General features: G+C 43.0%; 1 protein-coding gene across 1 annotated transcript in view; it reads left to right on the forward strand.

Moving 5' to 3' along the window:
• The window catches only part of f8 (coagulation factor VIII, procoagulant component), an 80910-nt gene that overhangs the window by 47948 nt on the left and 13688 nt on the right, over positions 1-19274 (forward strand). The window contains exons 13-19 of the mRNA XM_080187677.1: positions 988-2167; positions 8193-8361; positions 13306-13545; positions 13859-14087; positions 15099-15281; positions 16015-16131; positions 17695-17766. Of these exons, the coding sequence (XP_080043803.1) occupies positions 988-2167; positions 8193-8361; positions 13306-13545; positions 13859-14087; positions 15099-15281; positions 16015-16131; positions 17695-17766 (2190 nt within the window). The remainder of the gene's footprint in view (positions 1-987; positions 2168-8192; positions 8362-13305; positions 13546-13858; positions 14088-15098; positions 15282-16014; positions 16132-17694; positions 17767-19274) is intronic.

Here is a 19274-nt window from a genome sequence, read left to right on the forward strand (position 1 = left end):
TCCTTGATGACGGATTCTAACATTTTACCTACAACAGACGTTAAACTAACCAGCCTATAATTCCCTGCCTTTTGCCTGCCACCGTTCTTAAACAACGGCATAACGTTAGCCGTTTTCCAATCTTCCGGCACTTCCCCGGAATCCAGCGACGTTTGGAAAATAACCACCAAGGCATCCAATATCATTTCCGCCATTTCTTTCAGAACCCTCGGATGCATTCCATCCGGTCCTGGGGACTTGTCCACAATCAGTCCCTCCAGTCTGTTGAGCACCGCCTCTCTAGTAACAATAATGTCATTGAGACCCTCCAGTCCTACCACCTTTCCATCGCTAACACCCGGGAAATTATTCACGTCCTCCTCCGTGAAGACCAAAACAAAAAAGTTATTCAAGACCTCAGCCATTTCCCCATCCCCTACCACTAAGTCCCCTCTCTCATCCTCTAAGGGTCCAACGTTCACCCTAGCCAGCCTCTTCCTTTTTATATATTTATAAATACTCTTGCTATCCTTTTTTATATTAAGCGCTAGGCCAGCTTCATAGTTTCTCCTACCCTTCTTTATCAACTTCATAAGGGAATAAGGGAAGGTGATTAACAAAAGAACCAGGGGTAACATTTTAAAGCAACGGGTAATTAGAGTTTGGAATATGTTCCCTGATCTGTTGTTACAGAACAAATTCAACTGTAGCCTTTAAAAGGGAATAGGATAAGTACTTGAAAGAGAATAAAAGTCAGGAAAATGGGAAAGAACGGCAGAATGGAGCTATCTGAATTGCTCGTTGAAATAACAGCAGAGGATTGATGGGCCCAATGACCTCCTTCTATGTTGTATTATTCTATGACTGACCTCCATCTATATCACTTTCAAAACTGAGAAGTTATGAAATGAAACTGGTTATGCACGGTTGCATTCAATTTGGATAAAAATTGATTCCTCCTAACTTTACAGTTTTACTTTATTATTCACTTTATCTCTCAACCTGCAGGTTTGTGGCTTCTGGAACCTCTCAATTATCAATATCAAATTCAGGGCATGAGGGCAAAGTTCAGAGTTCGTAACTGTGACAATGACCCAGAAATAGTGGAAGACTTTCTTCGGGAAGTTGATCCTGATGAAGCTAATGGGAATGTACTTCCAGAAGAAATTGAGCATCTTCTTTACAGACCACGAGGATTCAATAGGCACAACAGCAACCTAACAGAAGAAATTGAACTAGAGGAATTAATGAACATGACTGATGATATGGAAAATATAACAGAGAAAGACCCTATCTGGTCAAATTGCAAGCAAAAACAACATCATACCTTAGATAAGCGATATGCTCAAAGAAAGAAGAAAAATCGCTTTTCAAATCATAGTAACCAATTGTTCAAAGATCCCAATGAACTGAATCAAACTGTTAGAAAGGATTTCTATGATCTATCTGAAACGAGCAAGACAAAAGAATCTGATAAAATGTACTCTTCCTTCACCAAGGACAATGGAGTTAATAAACACAGTAAAAATGCAGGAGTTGATGAGTTAATTAAAACAAACAACAGCTCGGATGATCTTGTTCAAACAAACCAAATGACAGAAATACCTTTATATGATCGCCCAGAAACTAACCTGACCTTTACGCAAACAGATGGTAAACAGGACTTCCTCTATGAAAGTCAGCATCTTAAAAAGGAAATTGTATTGACCAACAAATTGCAACCGAATCAAAGCCAAAAGCTGGATGATGGAGTTATCACAGAGACGCAGCTTCACAAAACATTCATACTTGATCAGGGAATTAGCAATGGAACAGAGGCAATGAACTTATGGGATAATTATACAGCTGCACCTGTTGTGGAATCTGAAGCTGTAACGCCTAATCGGACATTGTTTAATGAAACGTCAACCACAAGAACTGTAAGCAATTCCCAACAGGATACAGAAGAAACTCTTGACTATGACGACTACGTAGAAGAAATTAACAGTGGAGCTGGTGAGGAATCCAGTGACAGAGATCTGCATGATAATAACTTCAGAGCTTTCTCCAGTCGTGAGTGGTGCCCAGAGGAAGATCCAAGCTACATCCCACGAACTTCCAATTCACAGTCTAAATACTATTACATTGCAGCTGTAGAACTGATATGGGATTATGAAGGCAGTCAAACACCTACAGCTTCCAAACATAGGTAAGTGAGTATCAATGTTGCTTCATGAAGGTGGATATATTAAATAAGATAACTAGATGTAATCACTTAACAATAGATTGCACTTGTCGAACTCATGTTCAAGTCCGTGACTTGTTCAATATAAAATACCAACCTGGTGAAGATACAACTCAGGACTACAAACATGCTAAACAATGGAAGTACCATAATACACATGTGATCCCACAACCAACAGGTCAAATCAAAGCTCTGTAGTCCTGCAAATCCAGTTGTGAATAACTCAACAATAAACCAGAGGCACAGGCTGTATAGATGTCCCCATCCTGTATGATGACTTGAGTTCACTGCATTAGCTCAAAAGACAAGGCTGAAGGATCGCAAAGCATGTTCATCCAAATGGATTATCCATCTTGACCATCTCCTGAGGTCTCAGCTTCACAGATGCCAATCCGCAGTCAATTTTATTCACTCCGTAGGCACAGCCAAGTTACACCCCATATTATGTACACATGCAGGTCTCCCTGATTGACAGCCGTTGCTGCCTTAATCAGGGACATATTTTATTGTCCAACCAAATAAACCATCTCAAATTAACTTTAGGGCAACTTAAAAGAGGCGGCTCCCAAAAGGAAGAGAACTGCCTGAAACAAAAGACAAAGCAGAAAGAAAACTTAAAGCCTCAAATTAAAATGTAATTAAAAGAGTCAGTAACACACCCCAGTCCCTGCGGTGCCCAGTGAGCAAGGAAGGCATTAATAATGCTCTCAGAGACCACATACTCCCTCTCCAGGGACACACGGCCATGAGCCTTAATCGGGGAGCTCATATTCTAAGAAATTTGATTTGATTTGATTTGATTTATTATTGTCACATACAGTGAAAAGTATTGTTTCTTGCGCACTATACAAACAAAGCATTCTGTTCATAGAAAAGGAAATGAGAGCATGCAGAATGTAGTGTTACAATCATAGCTAGGGTGTAGAGAAAGATCAACTTAATGCAAGGTAAGTCCATTTAAAAGTCTGACAGCAGCAGGGAAGAAGCTCTTCTTAAGTCGGTTGGTATGTGACCTCAGACTTTCGTATCTTGTTCCCGACAGAAAATGGAAGAGAAAATGTCCAGGGTGTGTGGGGTCCTTGATTATGCTGGCTGCTTTGCTGAGACAGCAGGAAGTGTAGACAGAGTCAATGGATGGGAGGCTGGTTTGCATGATGGATTGGGCTACATTCACAACCTTTCGTAGTTCCTTGCAGTCTTGGGCAGAGCAGGAGCCGTATCAAGCTGTAATACAACCAGAAGGAATGTTTCCTGTGGTGCATCTGTATAAGTTGTGAGAATCATAGCTGACGTGACAAATTTCCTTAGTTCTCTGAGAAAGTAGAGCCATTGGTAGGCTTTTTTAACTATATTGTTGGCATGGGGGGACCAGGACAGGTTGTTGGTGATCTGGACATCAAAAAACTTGAAGCTGTCAGCCCTTTCTACTTCGTCCCCATTGAGGTAGACAGGGGCGTGTTCTGCTTTACACTTCCTGAAGTCGATGACAATCTCCTTCGTTTTGTTGACATTGAGGGAAAGATTATTGTTGCTGCACCAGTTCATCAGATTCTCTGTCTCATTCCTATAATCTGTCTTGTCATTGTTTGAGATCCGACCCAATATGGTGGTGTTGTCAGCAAACTTGAAAATCAAATTGGAGAGGAATTTGGCCACACAGTCATTGGTGTATAGGAGTACAGTAGGGGACTGAGAACATAGCCTTGTGGGGCACCGGTCTTGAGGATGATCGTGGAACAGCTGTTGTTGCCTATCCTTACTGATTGTAGTCTGTGAGTTAGGAAATTCAGGATCCAGTCACAGAGGGAGGTGCTGAGGCCCAGGCTACAGAGTTTGGAGATGAGTTTCGAGGGAATAATGGTGTTGAAGGCTGAGCTATAGTCAATAAATAGGAATCTGACTTAGGTGTGTTTGTTATCAAGATGTTCCAGGGTTGAGTGCATGGCCAGGGAGGTGGCATCTGCTGTGGACCTGTTGTGGTGGTGCCATTGATTCATGCCATGACTAACTTTTTGAAGCACTTCATAATGATGGATGTTAAAGCCACTGGCAAACAGTCACTGAGGCATACTGCTTGGTTTTTCTTAGGTACCGGCATGATAGTCATCTTCTGGAAACAGATAGGCACTTCAGATTGTTGTAAAGAGAGGTTGAAGATGTCTGCAAATATCCCTGCCAGCTAATCCATGCAGGATCTGAGTGCTTGTCTGGGTACCCCATCTGGCTCAGTCGCTTTCCGTGGGTTGACCTTTGAGAAAGCTGCTCTGACATCTGTAATGGTGACCCAGATACAGGTTTGTTCAAGGCTTCCAGGTTGGAGGGCATGCTGTCGCTGATCTCTTGCTCAAAACGAGTGTACAATGCATTGAGCTCATCAGGGAGGGGTGCATTGGAGCCGGTGATTATACATGCCTTCATCTTGTAGCCTGTTATGTCTTGCAGACCTTGGCAAGGGTCAGTGTGGCTAGCCTGGAACTCTAGCTTGATCCAGTACTGTCTTTTGTTATCTCTGATAGATCTCATTAGATCGTATCTGACTTTCTTATATAGGTCAGTGTCTTGAACACGTCAGACCTGGACTTCAGCAAGCAGTGGATAGTCCTGTTCATCCATGGTTTCCGGTTGGGAAACACATGGATTTGCTTCTTTGGCGTACAGTCTTCTACACACTACCAATGAAGTAGTTACTGTAGTGGTTTACTTGTTCAGGCTGGCCACAGAGTTTTAAATACTGACCGGTCCACTGACTCCAAGCAGTCCCATAGGAGATCATCTGATTGCTCAGACCAACATTGTACAACTTTCTTTGATGGTTTCTCCCGCTTCAGTTTTTGCTTGTAAGCCGGGAGCATGCCAATGTATGGGCAGCCGATAGAGCAGTAGGCATGTTTATTTGTGTAGCTGTGGCCTAGGATGTTTGGGCCTCTGGTGGAGCAGGAGACATGTTGGTGGTAACTTGGTAGTATACTCTTGAGCTTGGCCTAATTGAAGATCCCGGCCATGGTGAACAAGGCCTTGGGATGTTTTGCCTCAAGGCTATTCGTAGTGGTATATATTTTGTCCAGCGCAATCTTCACGTCTGCCTGGGATCAAATGTAAACTGCCATCAGGATAAAGGAGGTGAACTCATGCAGAAGTATTAGGTGGCACTTTAGGTTAGGTATTTGAGGTCTGGGAAGCAGAAAGTTGCCAGTGTTGCTACATCTAGGCACCACAAGGTGTTGATTAGGAAGCAGACCCCACCTCCCCTGGCCTTGCCTGAGGCCACTGTACGTTCCATTCGATGGATTAAGAAGCCCTCTGGCTGTAGGGCACAGTCTAGTGAAGCAGGAGTGAGTACATCCCCGAGAAACAGAGTACACAGCAGTCCCTCAGTTCTCTTTGGAAATTGAGTCTGGCTGTAAATTTGTCTAGCTTGTTTTCCAGAGATTGAACATTTGCAAACAGTAAGCTGGGGAGGAGAGACTTAGAGCCCCGTTGTTTCACACCCACTTGCAGGCCTGCATGTTTTCCACGCTTCCTGGAGTGTTTGCTTCTTTTCTAGCCTGAGAGACAGTGAGAATGGTTTGCAGTGTTAAGGGTATGGTTGTGTCCAATGAGGTTCTTCACTCTGGTTGGAGTGTGGATGGAGGAATTGTTGCCTTGATTGCAGTTCCTGCATCAGTAGATGGGTCTGTACGGTTGGACGTTCCGGATTACACATGATGGGCCCCATTAAAGTCATTACACCTGCTTTCATGTTGTTTTGAATTCCACTAAATATTTCTGGTATTTACTGGATTACTGCCCAGTGAATTACTGGGTCATATTACTGCCATTTGCAAGACACTGAAGATATTTTACAAAAATGTAAATATGTATAATAATAATATATAAATGTATATATGTAGAAGTCACATTCATTAATGGCTCTGATGGGAATAAATTTAAACAGCTCAACAGATAACAAAGGAGGTGAAGGAAAGTGTTAAATTAAAAGCGGAGGCGTTTAGAGCAGCTAAGAGTAGTGGGCGAGAAGAGGATTGGGAGAGGTTTAAATGTCAACAAAGATTGACAAAGAAGTTGATGAAGAAGGGTAGGAGAAACTACGAAGCTGGGCTAGCACTTAATATAAAAAAGGATAGCAAGAGTTTTTATAAATATATAAAAAGGAAGAGGCTGGCTAGGGTGAACGTTGGACCCTTAGAGGATGAGTGAGGGGACTTAGTGGTAGGGGATGGGGAAATGGCTGAGGTCTTGAATAACTTTTTTGTTTCAGTCTTCACGGAGGAGGACGTGAATAATTTGCCGGGTGTTAGCGATGGAAAGGTGGTAGGACTGGAGGGTCTCAATGACATTATTGTTACTAGACAGGCGGTGCTCAACAGACTGGAGGGACTGATTGTGGACAAGTCCCCAGGACCGGATGGAATGCATCCGAGGGTTCTGAAAGAAATGGCGGAAATGATATTGGATGCCTTGGTGGTTATTTTCCAAACGTCGCTGGATTCCGGGGAAGTGCCGGAAGATTGGAAAACGGCTAACGTTATGCCGTTGTTTAAGAACGGTAGTAGGCAAAAGGCAGGGAATTATAGGCCGGTTAGTTTAACATCTGTTGTAGGTTAAATGTTAGAATCCATCATCAAGGAGGAAATAGCGAGGCATCTTGAGGGGAATTGCATGATAGAGCAGACGCAGCATGGTTTCATTAAGGGGAAGTCATGTCTGACAAATTTATTGGAGTTCTATGAGGATGTGTCTAGGGCGGTGGATAGAGGAGAGCCGGTGGATGTGGTCTTTCTTGATTTTCAGAAGGCGTTTGACAAGGTACCTCACAAGAGGTTATTGCAGAAGGTAAGGGGGCATGGAGCTGGGGGTAGGGTGTTAGCGTGGATTGGTTGTCAAATAGGAGGCAGAGAGTGGGGATTAATGGGTGCTATTCGGATTGGCGGTTGGTGACTAGTGGAGTGCCCCAGGGGTCGGTGCTGGGGCCTCAGCTATTTACCATTTATATAGATGATCTGGAGGAGGGAACCGAGTGTATGGTGTCGAAATTTGCTGATGACACCAAGATTGGTGGAACGGCAAATTGCATGGAGGGTGTGGAGAGTCTGCAGAAGGATCTAGATAGGCTGGGCGAATGGGCCAGGAACTGGCAAATGGAATTTAATGTTGGCAAGTGCGAGGTGGTCCACTTTGGTGGGAATAATGGTAGGAAGGACTATTACTTACGTGGCGAAAAACTGCAGCAGGCGACGGTGCAGAGGGACCTCGGGGTCCTTGTGCATGAGTCACAAAAACCCAGCCTGCAGGTGCAGCAGGTGGTCAGGAAGGCTAATGGGATGCTGGCCTTCATAGCGAGGGGGATTGAATATAAAAGTAGGGAGGTCTTGCTGCAGCTGTATAGGGCATTGGTGAGGCTGCAGCTGGAGTACTGTGTGCAGTTTTGGTTGCCGCACTTACGCAAGGATATTTTGGCCTTGGAGGGAGTGCAGAGGAGGTTTACTAGGATGATGCCGGAGTTGAGGGGGTTGAGCTATGAGGAGAGGCTGAATAAACTAGGCTTGTACTCGTTAGAGTTTAGAAGAATGAGGGGAGATCTCATTGAGACATATAAGATGATGAATGGGATGGATAGGATAGAGGTGGAGAGACTCTTCCCGCTCAGAAAGGACATTAGGACTAGGGGGCACAGCCTCAAGATAAAGGGGGGGCAGTTTAGAATGGAGTTGAGGAGGAACTTCTTCACTCAAAGGGTGGTGAACCGCTGGAATTCTCTGCCTGTTGAAGTGGTGGAGGCTGCTTCACTAAATATTTTTAAGACGCGGGTTGATGGGTTTTTGATAAGCGAGGGGATTAAGGGTTGTGGGGAGAGGGCGGGAATGTGGAACTGAGCCACGACAGATCAGCCATGATCTTATTGAATGGCGGGGCAGGCTCGAAGGGCTAGATGGCCTACTCCTGCTCCTATTTCTTATGTTCTTATGTTCTTAATACCAATGTCACATAGACCGAAGAAGCAATCCCCACTCCAGAGTCTTGGCAGCCGATTCAAGAAGGCAATTTTTCTGCAATATAAGGACAGCATGTTCAAATATCCCGTCGTCCGTGGAGAAGATGAAAAACATTTGGGCATTCTTGGGCCTGTCATCCGTGCAGAGGTCGATGATGTTATTGTGGTAAGTCACCAACTTTAAATTAAATATATGGATTTAAAATGAGGCTTTGCAAATCACTCACAGGGTTGACATGTGAATTCATAATGAAGTTTCACATTAAACTGGACTTCAGGAGGTCACCAATCCAATGTGTTCCAATCCACATACTTCTGTAACTAGTTTGAAACTCAGTCTTTCCTTCATTTTAATTTGTTGAACATCACCCCTTACCTTTTGGCCATCCTTTTTCATGTTAATTTCTTAGTTCATGTTATCAATCGCCTGCCTATCCCCTCACACCCTAACCTACTTTCTGCTACTCTTCTGTTATCTTCTTCCCCTATCAATGACTCCTTCCTGCACAGCACCAAATCTATTCTTTCGAGTCTAGTTCCATTGCAGCTCTAAGAGTTCATTGGGTCAATATGGTAACCGATATAATTGCCTCATTCTTCTATTTGTAAGTCCCTCCATCGCCTCATCTATCCTTATCTCTAGAACTTATTCCACCTTATATTTCTGAATGCATTTCCCCTCACCACCACCACCTCCGGCTTTTGTTGCATCCATCATTCCCTGCACAATGTTGTCAGTTGCAATGTTTTTTTTAACTTATTATTTCACAGGATGTGGGCCTCATTGGCAAGACCAGCATTTGTTGCACATCCCTAATTGTCCTTGAACAGAATGGATTGCTAGACCAGTACAGAGGACAGTTAAAACTCAGTAACATTGCTACAGAATGTGGAGTCACATGTAGGCAAAACCACATAAGGATTGCAGAATTCCTTCCCCGGTAAACATTTGTGAGCCAGAAGAGCTTTTACAATAAACAATTATAGTTTCATGACCACTATTTTTGAGATGAGTTTTAAATTCCGAATTTTATTAATTGAATTTGAGTAGTAAACCGGAGTAAACCCATGCAGATATGGGCAGAACATGCAAACTCTACACCAACAGTTTCCCAAGGATGAAATCAAACCCACGCCCCTGGCGCTGTAAGGCAGCAATGCTAACCACATTGCCATTGTGTCTCCCATTTCTTTCAAATTTCCTTTTAGCCTTCTGTGCCCTGAGGAAAACAACATCAGTTTCTCCAATCTATATATATAATTATTTCATTTAATTTTGTTGCAATTACTCATTGTACATCTATTGTTAGGAATATTTCATTGGCTGGAATTTTCCATCCCCCCACTGTGCTGACTTGCAGCAGAACTGGCTCACCGTCGGCTGCTGGTAGATTCTTCTGGTCCTGCCAAAGCCGACAGACCTTTGCACGGTTTTCCAATTCCACCATCCAGGAACCCAAGGGGTGACCTGTTCAAGAGGGATGGGTTATTCCTGAACTGGAGGAGACTAATATCCCAGCAGAGAGATTTGCGAAAGCTACTCAGGAGGGTTTAAACTAGTTTAGCAGGGGGTTTAGCAGGGACCCAAAGCAGTGGGGAGACGGAAAAGAAGGTTGAGGACAGCACAGAAGATAAAGAAAGCACATTAAATAGTAAACACAGTGTCAGTATTCTTCGTACCATACAGATCAGGCAAAAGCAAGACAGAGAGCAAGGAAAGTCCGGATTAAACTGCATTTATTTCAATGCAAGAGGCCTGATGGGCAAGGCAAATGAACTCAGGGCATGGATGGATACATGGGACTGGGATATTATAGCAATTACTGAAACATGGCTAAGGGAGGGACAGGACTGGCAGCTCAATGTTTCAGTGTACAGATGCTATAGGAAAGATAGTAAGAAGTTTCACAACACCAGGTTAAAGTCCAACAGGTTTATTTGGTAGCGAAAGCCACAAGCTTTCGGAGCGCTGCTCTCCGAAAGCTTGTGGCTTTCGCTACCAAATAAACCTGTTGGACTTTAACCTAGTGTTGTGAAACTTCTTACTGTGCTTATCCCAGTCCAGCTCCGGCATCTCCACATCACAGAAAAGATAGAACAGGAGGTAAGAGGTGGGGGGAGTTGCACTTTTGATTAGGGAAAATATCACGGCAATACTGAGAGGGGATATATCCGAGGGTTCAGTCTCTGAGACTACATGGATAGAACTGAGAAATAAGAAGGGGGAAATCACTTTGATAGGGTTGTACTATAGGCTCCCAAATAGTCAGTGGGAAATTGAGGAGAAAATAGGTAAGGAGAATACAGATTGCTCCAAGAAAAATTGAGTGGTAATAGTAAGGGTTTTTAACTTTCCCAACATTGACTGGGACAGCCCATAGTATTAGAGGCTCAAATAGAGATAAATTTGTTGAGACTATTCAAGAGGGCTTTCTCATTCAGTATGTGGATGGCCCCACTAGAGAGAGGGCAAAAATGACCTCCTCTTGGGAAATAAGGAAGGGCAGGTGACAGAAGTGTTCGTGAGAGAACACTTTGGGAGCAGTGACCATAATTCTATTAGTTTTAAAATAGCTGTGGAGAATGATAGGTCTGGCCCAAAAGTTAAAATTTTAAATTGGGGCAAGGCCAATTTTGATAGTATCAGACAGGACTTTCAGAAGTTAATTGGGGGAGTCTGTGCGAAGACAAAGCGACATCGGGTAAGTGGGAGGCTTTCAAAAATGTGTTAATCAGGAGTCAGGGTAAGCACATTCCTCTTAGAGTGAAGGGCAAGGCCGGTAGAAGTAGGGAACCCTGGATGACTCGGGATATTGAGGCCCTGGTCAAGAAGAAGAAGGAAGCACATGACATGCATAGGCAGCTGGGATCAAGTGAATCCCTTGCAGAGTATAGAAGGTGTAGGAGTCGAGTTAAGAGAAAAATCAGGAGAGCAAAAAGGAGACACAAGATTGTTTTGGCAGATAAGGCAAAGGATAATCCAAAGAGCTTCTCCAAAATACATAAAGAGCAAAAGAGTAACTAAGGAGAGAGTAGGGCCTCTTAGAATCAACAAGGTAATCTATCTGCAGATCCACAAGAGATGGGTGAGATCTTAAATGAATATTTCTCATCAGTGTTTACTGTTGAGAAAGGCATTGATGTTAGGGAATTTGAGGAAATAAATAATGATATCTTGAGGAGTGTACATATAAAAGAGAAGGATGTGCTGGAAATGTTAAAGCGCATCAAGGTAGATAAATTCCAGGGACCTGATAAGTATATCTCAAGACATTGTGGGAGGCAAGGGAGGAAATTACAGGTCCCCTAGCAGAGATATTTGAATCATCGATAGTCACAGGTGAGGTGCCTGAAGATTGGAGGGTGGCAAATATGGTGCCTTTGTTTAAAAAGGGCTGCAGGGAAAAGCCTGGGAACATCTGACTCTCACATCTGTGGCAGGTAAGTTGTTAGAAGGTATTCTGGGAGACAGGATCTACAGGCATTTAGAGACGCAGCGACAGATTGGGGACAGGCAGCATGGCTTTGTGAGTGGAAAATCACGTCTCACAAATTTGATTGAGTTTTTTGAAGGGATAACCAAGAAGGTAGATGAAGGCGGTGCAGTTGTTGTTGTCCACGTGGACTTTAGCAAGGTCTTTGACAAAGTACCACATGGTAGATTGTTGCATAAGGTTAAATCTCATGGGATCCAGGGTGAGGTAACTAAATGGATACAAAATTGCTTGATGACAGAAGCCAGAAGGTGGTTGTCGAGGTTGTTTTTCAAACTGGAGGCCTGTGACCAGCGGTGTGCGTCAGGGATCAGTGCTGCGTCCACTATTATTTGTCATTTATATTAATGATTTGGATAAGATATAGGAGGCATGGTTAGTAAGTTTGCAGATGAAACTAAGATTGGTGGCATAGTGGACAGTGAAGAAGGTTATCTCTGAATGCAACAGAATTTTGATTGATTGGGCCAGTGGGCTGATGAATGGCAGATACATTTTGGTAGATTGAACCAGGGCAGGACTTACTCAGTTAATGGTAGGGCACTAGGGGGAGTTATAGAACAAAGAGATTGAGGGGTACATGTTCATAGCTCAGTGAAAGTGGAGTCACAGGTGGATAGAGTGATGAAGAAGGCATTTGACATGCTTGGTTTCATTGAAGAGAACATTGAATACAGGAGTTGGGACATCTTGTTGAAGTTGTACAAGACATTGGTAAGGCCACACTTGGAATAACGTGTGCAATTCTAGTCACCCTATTATAGAAAGAATATTATTAAACTAGAAATAGTACAGAAAAGATCTACTAGGATGCTACCAGGACTTGATGGATTGAGTTATAAGGAGAGGCTGGATAGACTGGGACTTATTTCTCTGGAGCGTAGGAGGCTTAGGGGTGATCTTATCAAGATCACTAAAATAATGAGGGGCATAGATTAGCTAGAGGTAGGGGAGTCCAAAACTAGAGGGTATAGGTTTAAGTTGAGAGGGGAGAGATGCAAAAGCGTCCGGAGGTGCAATCTTTTCACAGATGGTGGTGCCTGGAACAAGCTGCCAGAGGTAGTAGGAGAGGCAGGTACAAGTTTGTCTTTTAAAAAACATTCAGACAGTTACATGGGTAAGAGGGATATAGGCCAAATGTGAGCAACTGGGACTACGTTAGGGGTTTAAAAACAAAGGGGCGGCATGGACAAGTTGAGCCAAAGGGTCTGTTTCCATGCTGTAAACCTCTATGACTCTATGGATATCCCAATAATTTGAACTATTTAGGGTGCCAATACCAAGGTTGGGGTCAACTGTGTTGAGATTGGAAGATCCCACAAACAAGAAATGCTGGAAAATCCCTCCTGTTGCTTTTGGAAACTATAACCTAACTAGAATAAAGATGCTGTCATTATTGCTTGAAATTACAAGATTTTATGATTTAGGTGCTAATTCAGGAATGCAGATGATTGGTGTTATGCCTTTCCAAACTTCAGAATGGAGACTGGTCTTTTTTTAGATTGAAAAGACAGATTTAAGTCCAACAGAGTCAAAACCACTGGATAAATAAGATGTAGATTTGACAGCTATTCCATTTCTTTGTGTAAATCTATTCCATTCTTATATACATACAGGTGAAATTCAAGAATATGGCCTCCAGACCGTTCTCCATTCATGCCCATGGCGTGCCACGTGAGATACCATATGAATACAAATATGAAGAGGACGAGCTGCAAGACTGGCCTAGAAAGGCTGATGATATAGTTCATCCGAATAAAACAAAGGTTTACATTTGGAAAGTAGTAAAGGGCTCAGCACCCACTGACAAGGACTTTGACTGCAGAGCCTGGACATATTATTCCGATGTCAACCCAGTAAGTCAAAGTTTGCAAAGATCTCTTGCTGAGTTGAGCTGTATGCAGTATGAATTGACTTTCTGGCTTGTTTCTTTATTTATTATTTAATTTATTTATTTATTCCTTATTTATTTGAACAATCATTAGAGAAGTTTTAACTCAAATCTGTTAAGCTAAATTGAACTTTTCTGCTTTTTCACCTTCCTATTTAAACAATCTCTTGCTCCATCCATTGCTGAATGAGAAGAAGGTTTTGATGCTTTAAGCCTAAAGGGCCACACGCAGCAGGCTGCACTGTTACAGAGTCACATTGTGCTGTTTTTCTGATCAGGAACGAGACACCCACACCGGTTTGATTGGTCCTCTCATCATCTGTAGACAAGGGACGCTAAACAAGATCTCTAGTGGGAAGCTGAAGATTCAGGAATTCTCCCTGCTTTTCATGACCTTCGATGAAAATAAAAGCTGGTACTTAGAAGAAAACATCAAAATGTTCTGCGAATCCCCTTGTCAGGTCAGACGAGAGGACCCTGCATTTCAAAACAACAATAAATTTCACGGTAAGAATCCATCAATTGATTTAAGTTTTTGACCACATACAAGAATATTAGGCATCGGCAGAATATTATCACTGAGCCACATGGTGAATATATTTTCTAGTAGTTGGCTCAATAGACATTGAGGTACAAAACTCAAGCTGAAAACTTTCTTTGGTTATAAAATGCTATCGTCCTCTTTGATTCAAATGTAAAATGCTACAATTGGCCAAAAGAACACTGGGGGTGATCTTACCAAACAAATTCTGAGTGCCGAATGAGCGTGAAAATGGGAGAGAATCATACTTTTTTTGGGGAGAGTTAAAAATCAAATCTAACCTCAATGAAAAAAATCATGCAAGATCTGTTTTTCACCAGCAAGGGGAGGCTTGCAGAAATCTGGCAGCTTACAGCAGAGGGCACAATTGTGCTTGCTGAGATCTCCCTGAGCTGTGAACACCGAGATCTGACTGTCACTGTCTCCCCAAGCTACAACTGGCATTCGTGGCTGATCCACCTCCCCGACTGATCACCCCCAACCCCCACCTTGCACAGGCAATCCGATCCACTCACGGACCAATCACCACACACCGCCGCCTGCATGGACCAACTGACATCACTGGTTGCAGAGTTTGCAGCATCCGCTACCCCACCCACCCCCCTCCACCCACCTATTGCAGTTGCAGAGCACACAGCATATCTCAAGCCTCCCCAGTCGTGGTTGCAGAGGATGCAGCGCCCCCTTCAGGCCCCATGCCCTCTGGCTGCCCAGTGGGTGCTGCCCAGTGGGCCTACCTGTGTGCCCAGCTAGCAGCGCCAGGGTGTCCAGTGGGCAGTTCCTGGGTGTAAGAATGGCACTGCCCTAGGAGCATCCCCTCTACCCCTGATCTCCCAGGGAGGCCTCCATTTCTGCTGATCAAAGATTGAGTAGTAATGTATGGTCTGTTGAATGTCCAACTTGCTTAACTGTTGAATTCTAGATTGTATTTCCAAGACATCCGGTAACTTCCCTTTTGTCTTTGATTTTTCTTGCAGCTATCAATGGGCATGTGGCTGAAACCCTGCCGGGACTGGTAATGGCACAGAACCGATTAGTCCGCTGGTATCTCATAAACGTGGTTGGATCTGCTGGTATCTATAGCGTGCATTTCCATGGCCAACCTTTCACAATGAGAAGATCCAAAGAGCATAGGATGGGTGTTTACACACTATTCCCCGGTAAGCATTTCAAAATATAACTTCTAAACTTCACTTCATAACACAGCAATGTTTGATACGCACAACAACTGTCAACGTAGTGCACCTGATATAGTCCATACCTTTCATTATAGTATACATAGATATGCCACACATTAGGTACCATTTCTAAGAGGTATACCACAGATTTTAATGCCATTATTATCTAATGTCTGAATATTTTGTCCTTTTAAATTGCAATGTCAATCTCTCTTATTCTTGCTGTATACTGTAGGATTAGGTCACCAGCAGTTTCCTTCTCTGTGTCTTAACATGGGTAGTATGGTGCTGTCACCTCTCAATCCATCAGCCCATGTTGTTTGGCACTGAGTGAAAAAACATTTTGGCAGAGCAGTGATGAAATTTGACAACACATTGTTTATTATCCATCTGCTTTCTTAAATCAGTGTTATTAAATATTCCATTTTTGGTGCATCTCTGACAATCACTCAGCAGGTTTATATAATTAATAACCATGACAAGGAAGGTCACACTGTTGATCAGACTGAGTTAGCTGGTCTCATTCACGATGATAGGTGTCCTACAATTGATCTTCCAGTGCCCATGGACTGGGTTTAGAGGAAGAATTGAATTAGCCAAAGTTCCTATATATTACCTTGCTATTAATAGCCAGTAGCTTTAATGTGGCTTAGTAGTTTTCTGCTTTTATATTTTTTTAATTCTGTGAATTATTTTAAAATATTCATTGTCATAGGTTCATTTGGAACCATTGAAATGTACCCGACCAAAGTGGGTTATTGGCTTGTGGAGTGTGAGACTGCTGAACACCAACAGGAAGGGATGCGTGCCATTTCCCTAGTCTACAACGCCAGTGGGTATTACTCTCCTACGTGTTAGTCACGGATATGTGATGTAGGTGAAGATGAATAGACAATGCTACGTCACCCAACACATTGCAAGTACCTGAATAACTATGTAAACAGGGACAGGAACCTCTCTGAGAAATCGAGAAATGGGGTTCTGGTTCCTAATGGCAGTAAATTAGGCGATGCTCAGATTCAGTTTTAAAACACCAAAAGTTATAGGAGAAAGTTAATCTGAGGGAGGATTTGGGGCCAAATCTCCGTGGAAGCAGGATGATTGTGGAGCCATTTACAAATGGTGAGTGGGACCTGATTCCACGATTCCTGGCTCCCATTCCTGGCACTGGAAATTTTTACCAGTGCAGGATAAAGGTATAGGTAGTGAGTACACACCCTGAACTCTCAAACGGGCAGGTTCCATTGCAGGCATCTCCCTGCCCTCTGCAACTTCCATGAAGTCAGTTCAGCTTCTCCATGACCTGTGGTTCATCACCCTGGCTTGTCCCTTTGAACTGCAATGTCTATCTCTTCTGTCCGTGCTGCAAACTATAGGATCAGATAACAAGTTGTGTACTTCTGTCTGCCTTTACGTAGGCAGTATGGTGCTGTCACCATATGGTGGCATTGAGTAATACGGAGGTGGGGGAGGTTCTCTGGCCTCCTGATTGTATGCTTCTCGCGGCAGGAGGTGGTGCACTGTTCATCAGCATCGGGATTTTCTGATCCCACTGCTGTTCATGGGATTTTCCATTGACTCCATCCTATACCGCTGGGAAACCCAGAGTGGGGGTGCTCCGTCAGCAAGGCCAGAAGATCCCACTGGCAAGAACAGCTGGAGAATTCCAGCCAATATTTTGGCAGGGCAGTGTGAAATTTCAAAGTACACTGTTTACTATCTGCTTTCCTCGGTCAGTGACGTTAAATATTCAATCCTTTTTACGCATCTTTAAAGGAGAATGACTCGGCACGTTTATATAATTAATAACAATGACAAGGAATGTCTCATGGTTGACGCCCGGTCAGGCTGAGTTAGTTCATCTCAACCACAATATTAGGTGACCTAGAATTGATTTTCCAGTGCCCACGTACTATGTTTTAGGGGAACTACATTAACCAAAGTTGCTGCTCCTGACTGATGTTCATCCTTGGTCAAGGGGTGCAAATTTGGACAGAGGAGTCGGGAAACACATCCTGCCCTGAGAGTCAAATGGTCCAAAAGTGGGGTTGGAACACTACCTAAGATACTGCCACTGACATTTTAATCTAAAACATCACTTTTTAATGAAATGCTTTAGATTGTTAACAGATTCTTGACATCAAAAAGTAAGAAGTTCATAATAGCCCTCAAGGTAACTTTTTTCCCCACGTTTTAGCTTCCTAACTGAGAAGGAAGTGACCTCTAATCTCCCTAAACATGAAGGTCAATTTCCAGGCATAAGTGACTGAAAGAAATTAATTGAAATCAAATTGTGAATATAACAGTTCTTCTCATCAACAAGTGAGATATGAATTGGACTGAAGTATCATAATGCTTTTGTGCTTAGACTGTAATAATGTTCATCATATTTCAGACTGCAGAATGCCCCTGGGTCTAAGAACTGGAAGAATAGTAAATTCACAACTTTCAGCATCTGGACAAATAGGTCAGTGAAATTCCTACTTTCCACAAGATTGAATCCTGTATACTGAGGGGGAAGGAAGGGTAGTAGTGGAGGGGGGTGTTTATTTAACCCTACCTGCCTGACAGAAGCTGAACAGGAGGTCAATTACAAAGACCTGAGTTACTTGTCCACTAGAAAACCATCCAGTACCCCCACCTATCTGGTATTAACCTGCTCTTTTGATCAGGTGATAAAGACAGACAGCAGAAGTCTGTGGGGTATTTCTTGAAACGTGCTAATCAGTATCTGATGCCATCAATCAAACCCCAATGGCATTTTAAATCAGGCCTGAGCAGGCAAGCCATCCCAGATATGCTGGCGACACAATAACCAGGTCCAGTTGTTAAATAACCTGGCCTCATGCTGGTGCTGCCAGGCTGGTAAACTGACTCCCACAGTTTCACAGAGAAAATCTACTCGAATTTGCTATGTACACAACTTATTTTCCATGAGCTATGTTTCAGTACCACTTTGCCGAGGAAAAATAGTATAATGTCGTTTCAGTCTTGTGAGTTCTGTTTATTGGATAACTGTGCGTTCATAAAATTGATCATGACACTGGTAAACTAAATTTAAAAAACATACATAAAAGATTTGCTATGTATAATAAATGGCATTGTAAGTATGGAGCCAGGTAAAATAGGTCCAGTCAGGTTCAATTTCTAGGTCAGCAACAGTACTGTGGAGAACAAAATGTTGAATTTATCACACTTAAGAAACAGCATGTGTGGACAGATCAGGTCTGGCTGTGATATCTTTTCTAGTAAAAGCCTACAAGCGTATGAGTTAGGAGCAGGAGTTGGCCATTTGGCCCTTTGAACCAGCTCCACCATTTGATAACATCATGGCTGATCTGACTGTGATCTTGACTCTACTTAGATGGGTTCTTGACTAGCAAGGAGACAAACTCAGCCTTAAAAACATGCCTCCACTGCTCCCTGGGAAGAGAATTCTGGGGACTAAAACCCTCTAAGAGAAAATAAAACTCCAGTCCCTTAGTTCTAATCACTCCCATAAGGGGAAGCATCCTCTCAGCATCCAACTGTCAAATATCTTCCATATCTTATATGGGGGTGATCTTGTGCCCACGCTCACTGTTTGTACAATGTTCTTGCCAGTGATATCATTAGATTTACGCCCTAAATGGGTGTGATCCTGCTTTATATGAATTTGAATGAACTTTAAAATCATTGATCTGGTGACATTACCTGTTCCAATCCTCCAGCCTGCCTACTTCCTCATGGAAGTCTCTTACATGAAGTCTCCTCATTGCTTACTACACTTCGAATTTTCATAGTCCACTAGTACGCACCATCGAGACTTGAATGTGAAGAGCAAACACTTTTGGACATAGGCAGCAGCCTCATGGAACAGGAGAAGGAGAGAGAACAGTTGTGTCTGTATAACAGACTCAAGAAGCTACTATGTGCATCTGTTCACAAATGCAAAGATCAAATACATTCAAGCTCAAACAAAGATAGTTGGAAATA

The sequence above is a fragment of the Carcharhinus amblyrhynchos genome, chromosome 4 (genome assembly GCF_965287045.1).
Source record: "Carcharhinus amblyrhynchos chromosome 4, sCarAmb.v2.hapA, whole genome shotgun sequence".
Taxonomy (NCBI): Eukaryota; Metazoa; Chordata; class Chondrichthyes; order Carcharhiniformes; family Carcharhinidae; genus Carcharhinus; species Carcharhinus amblyrhynchos.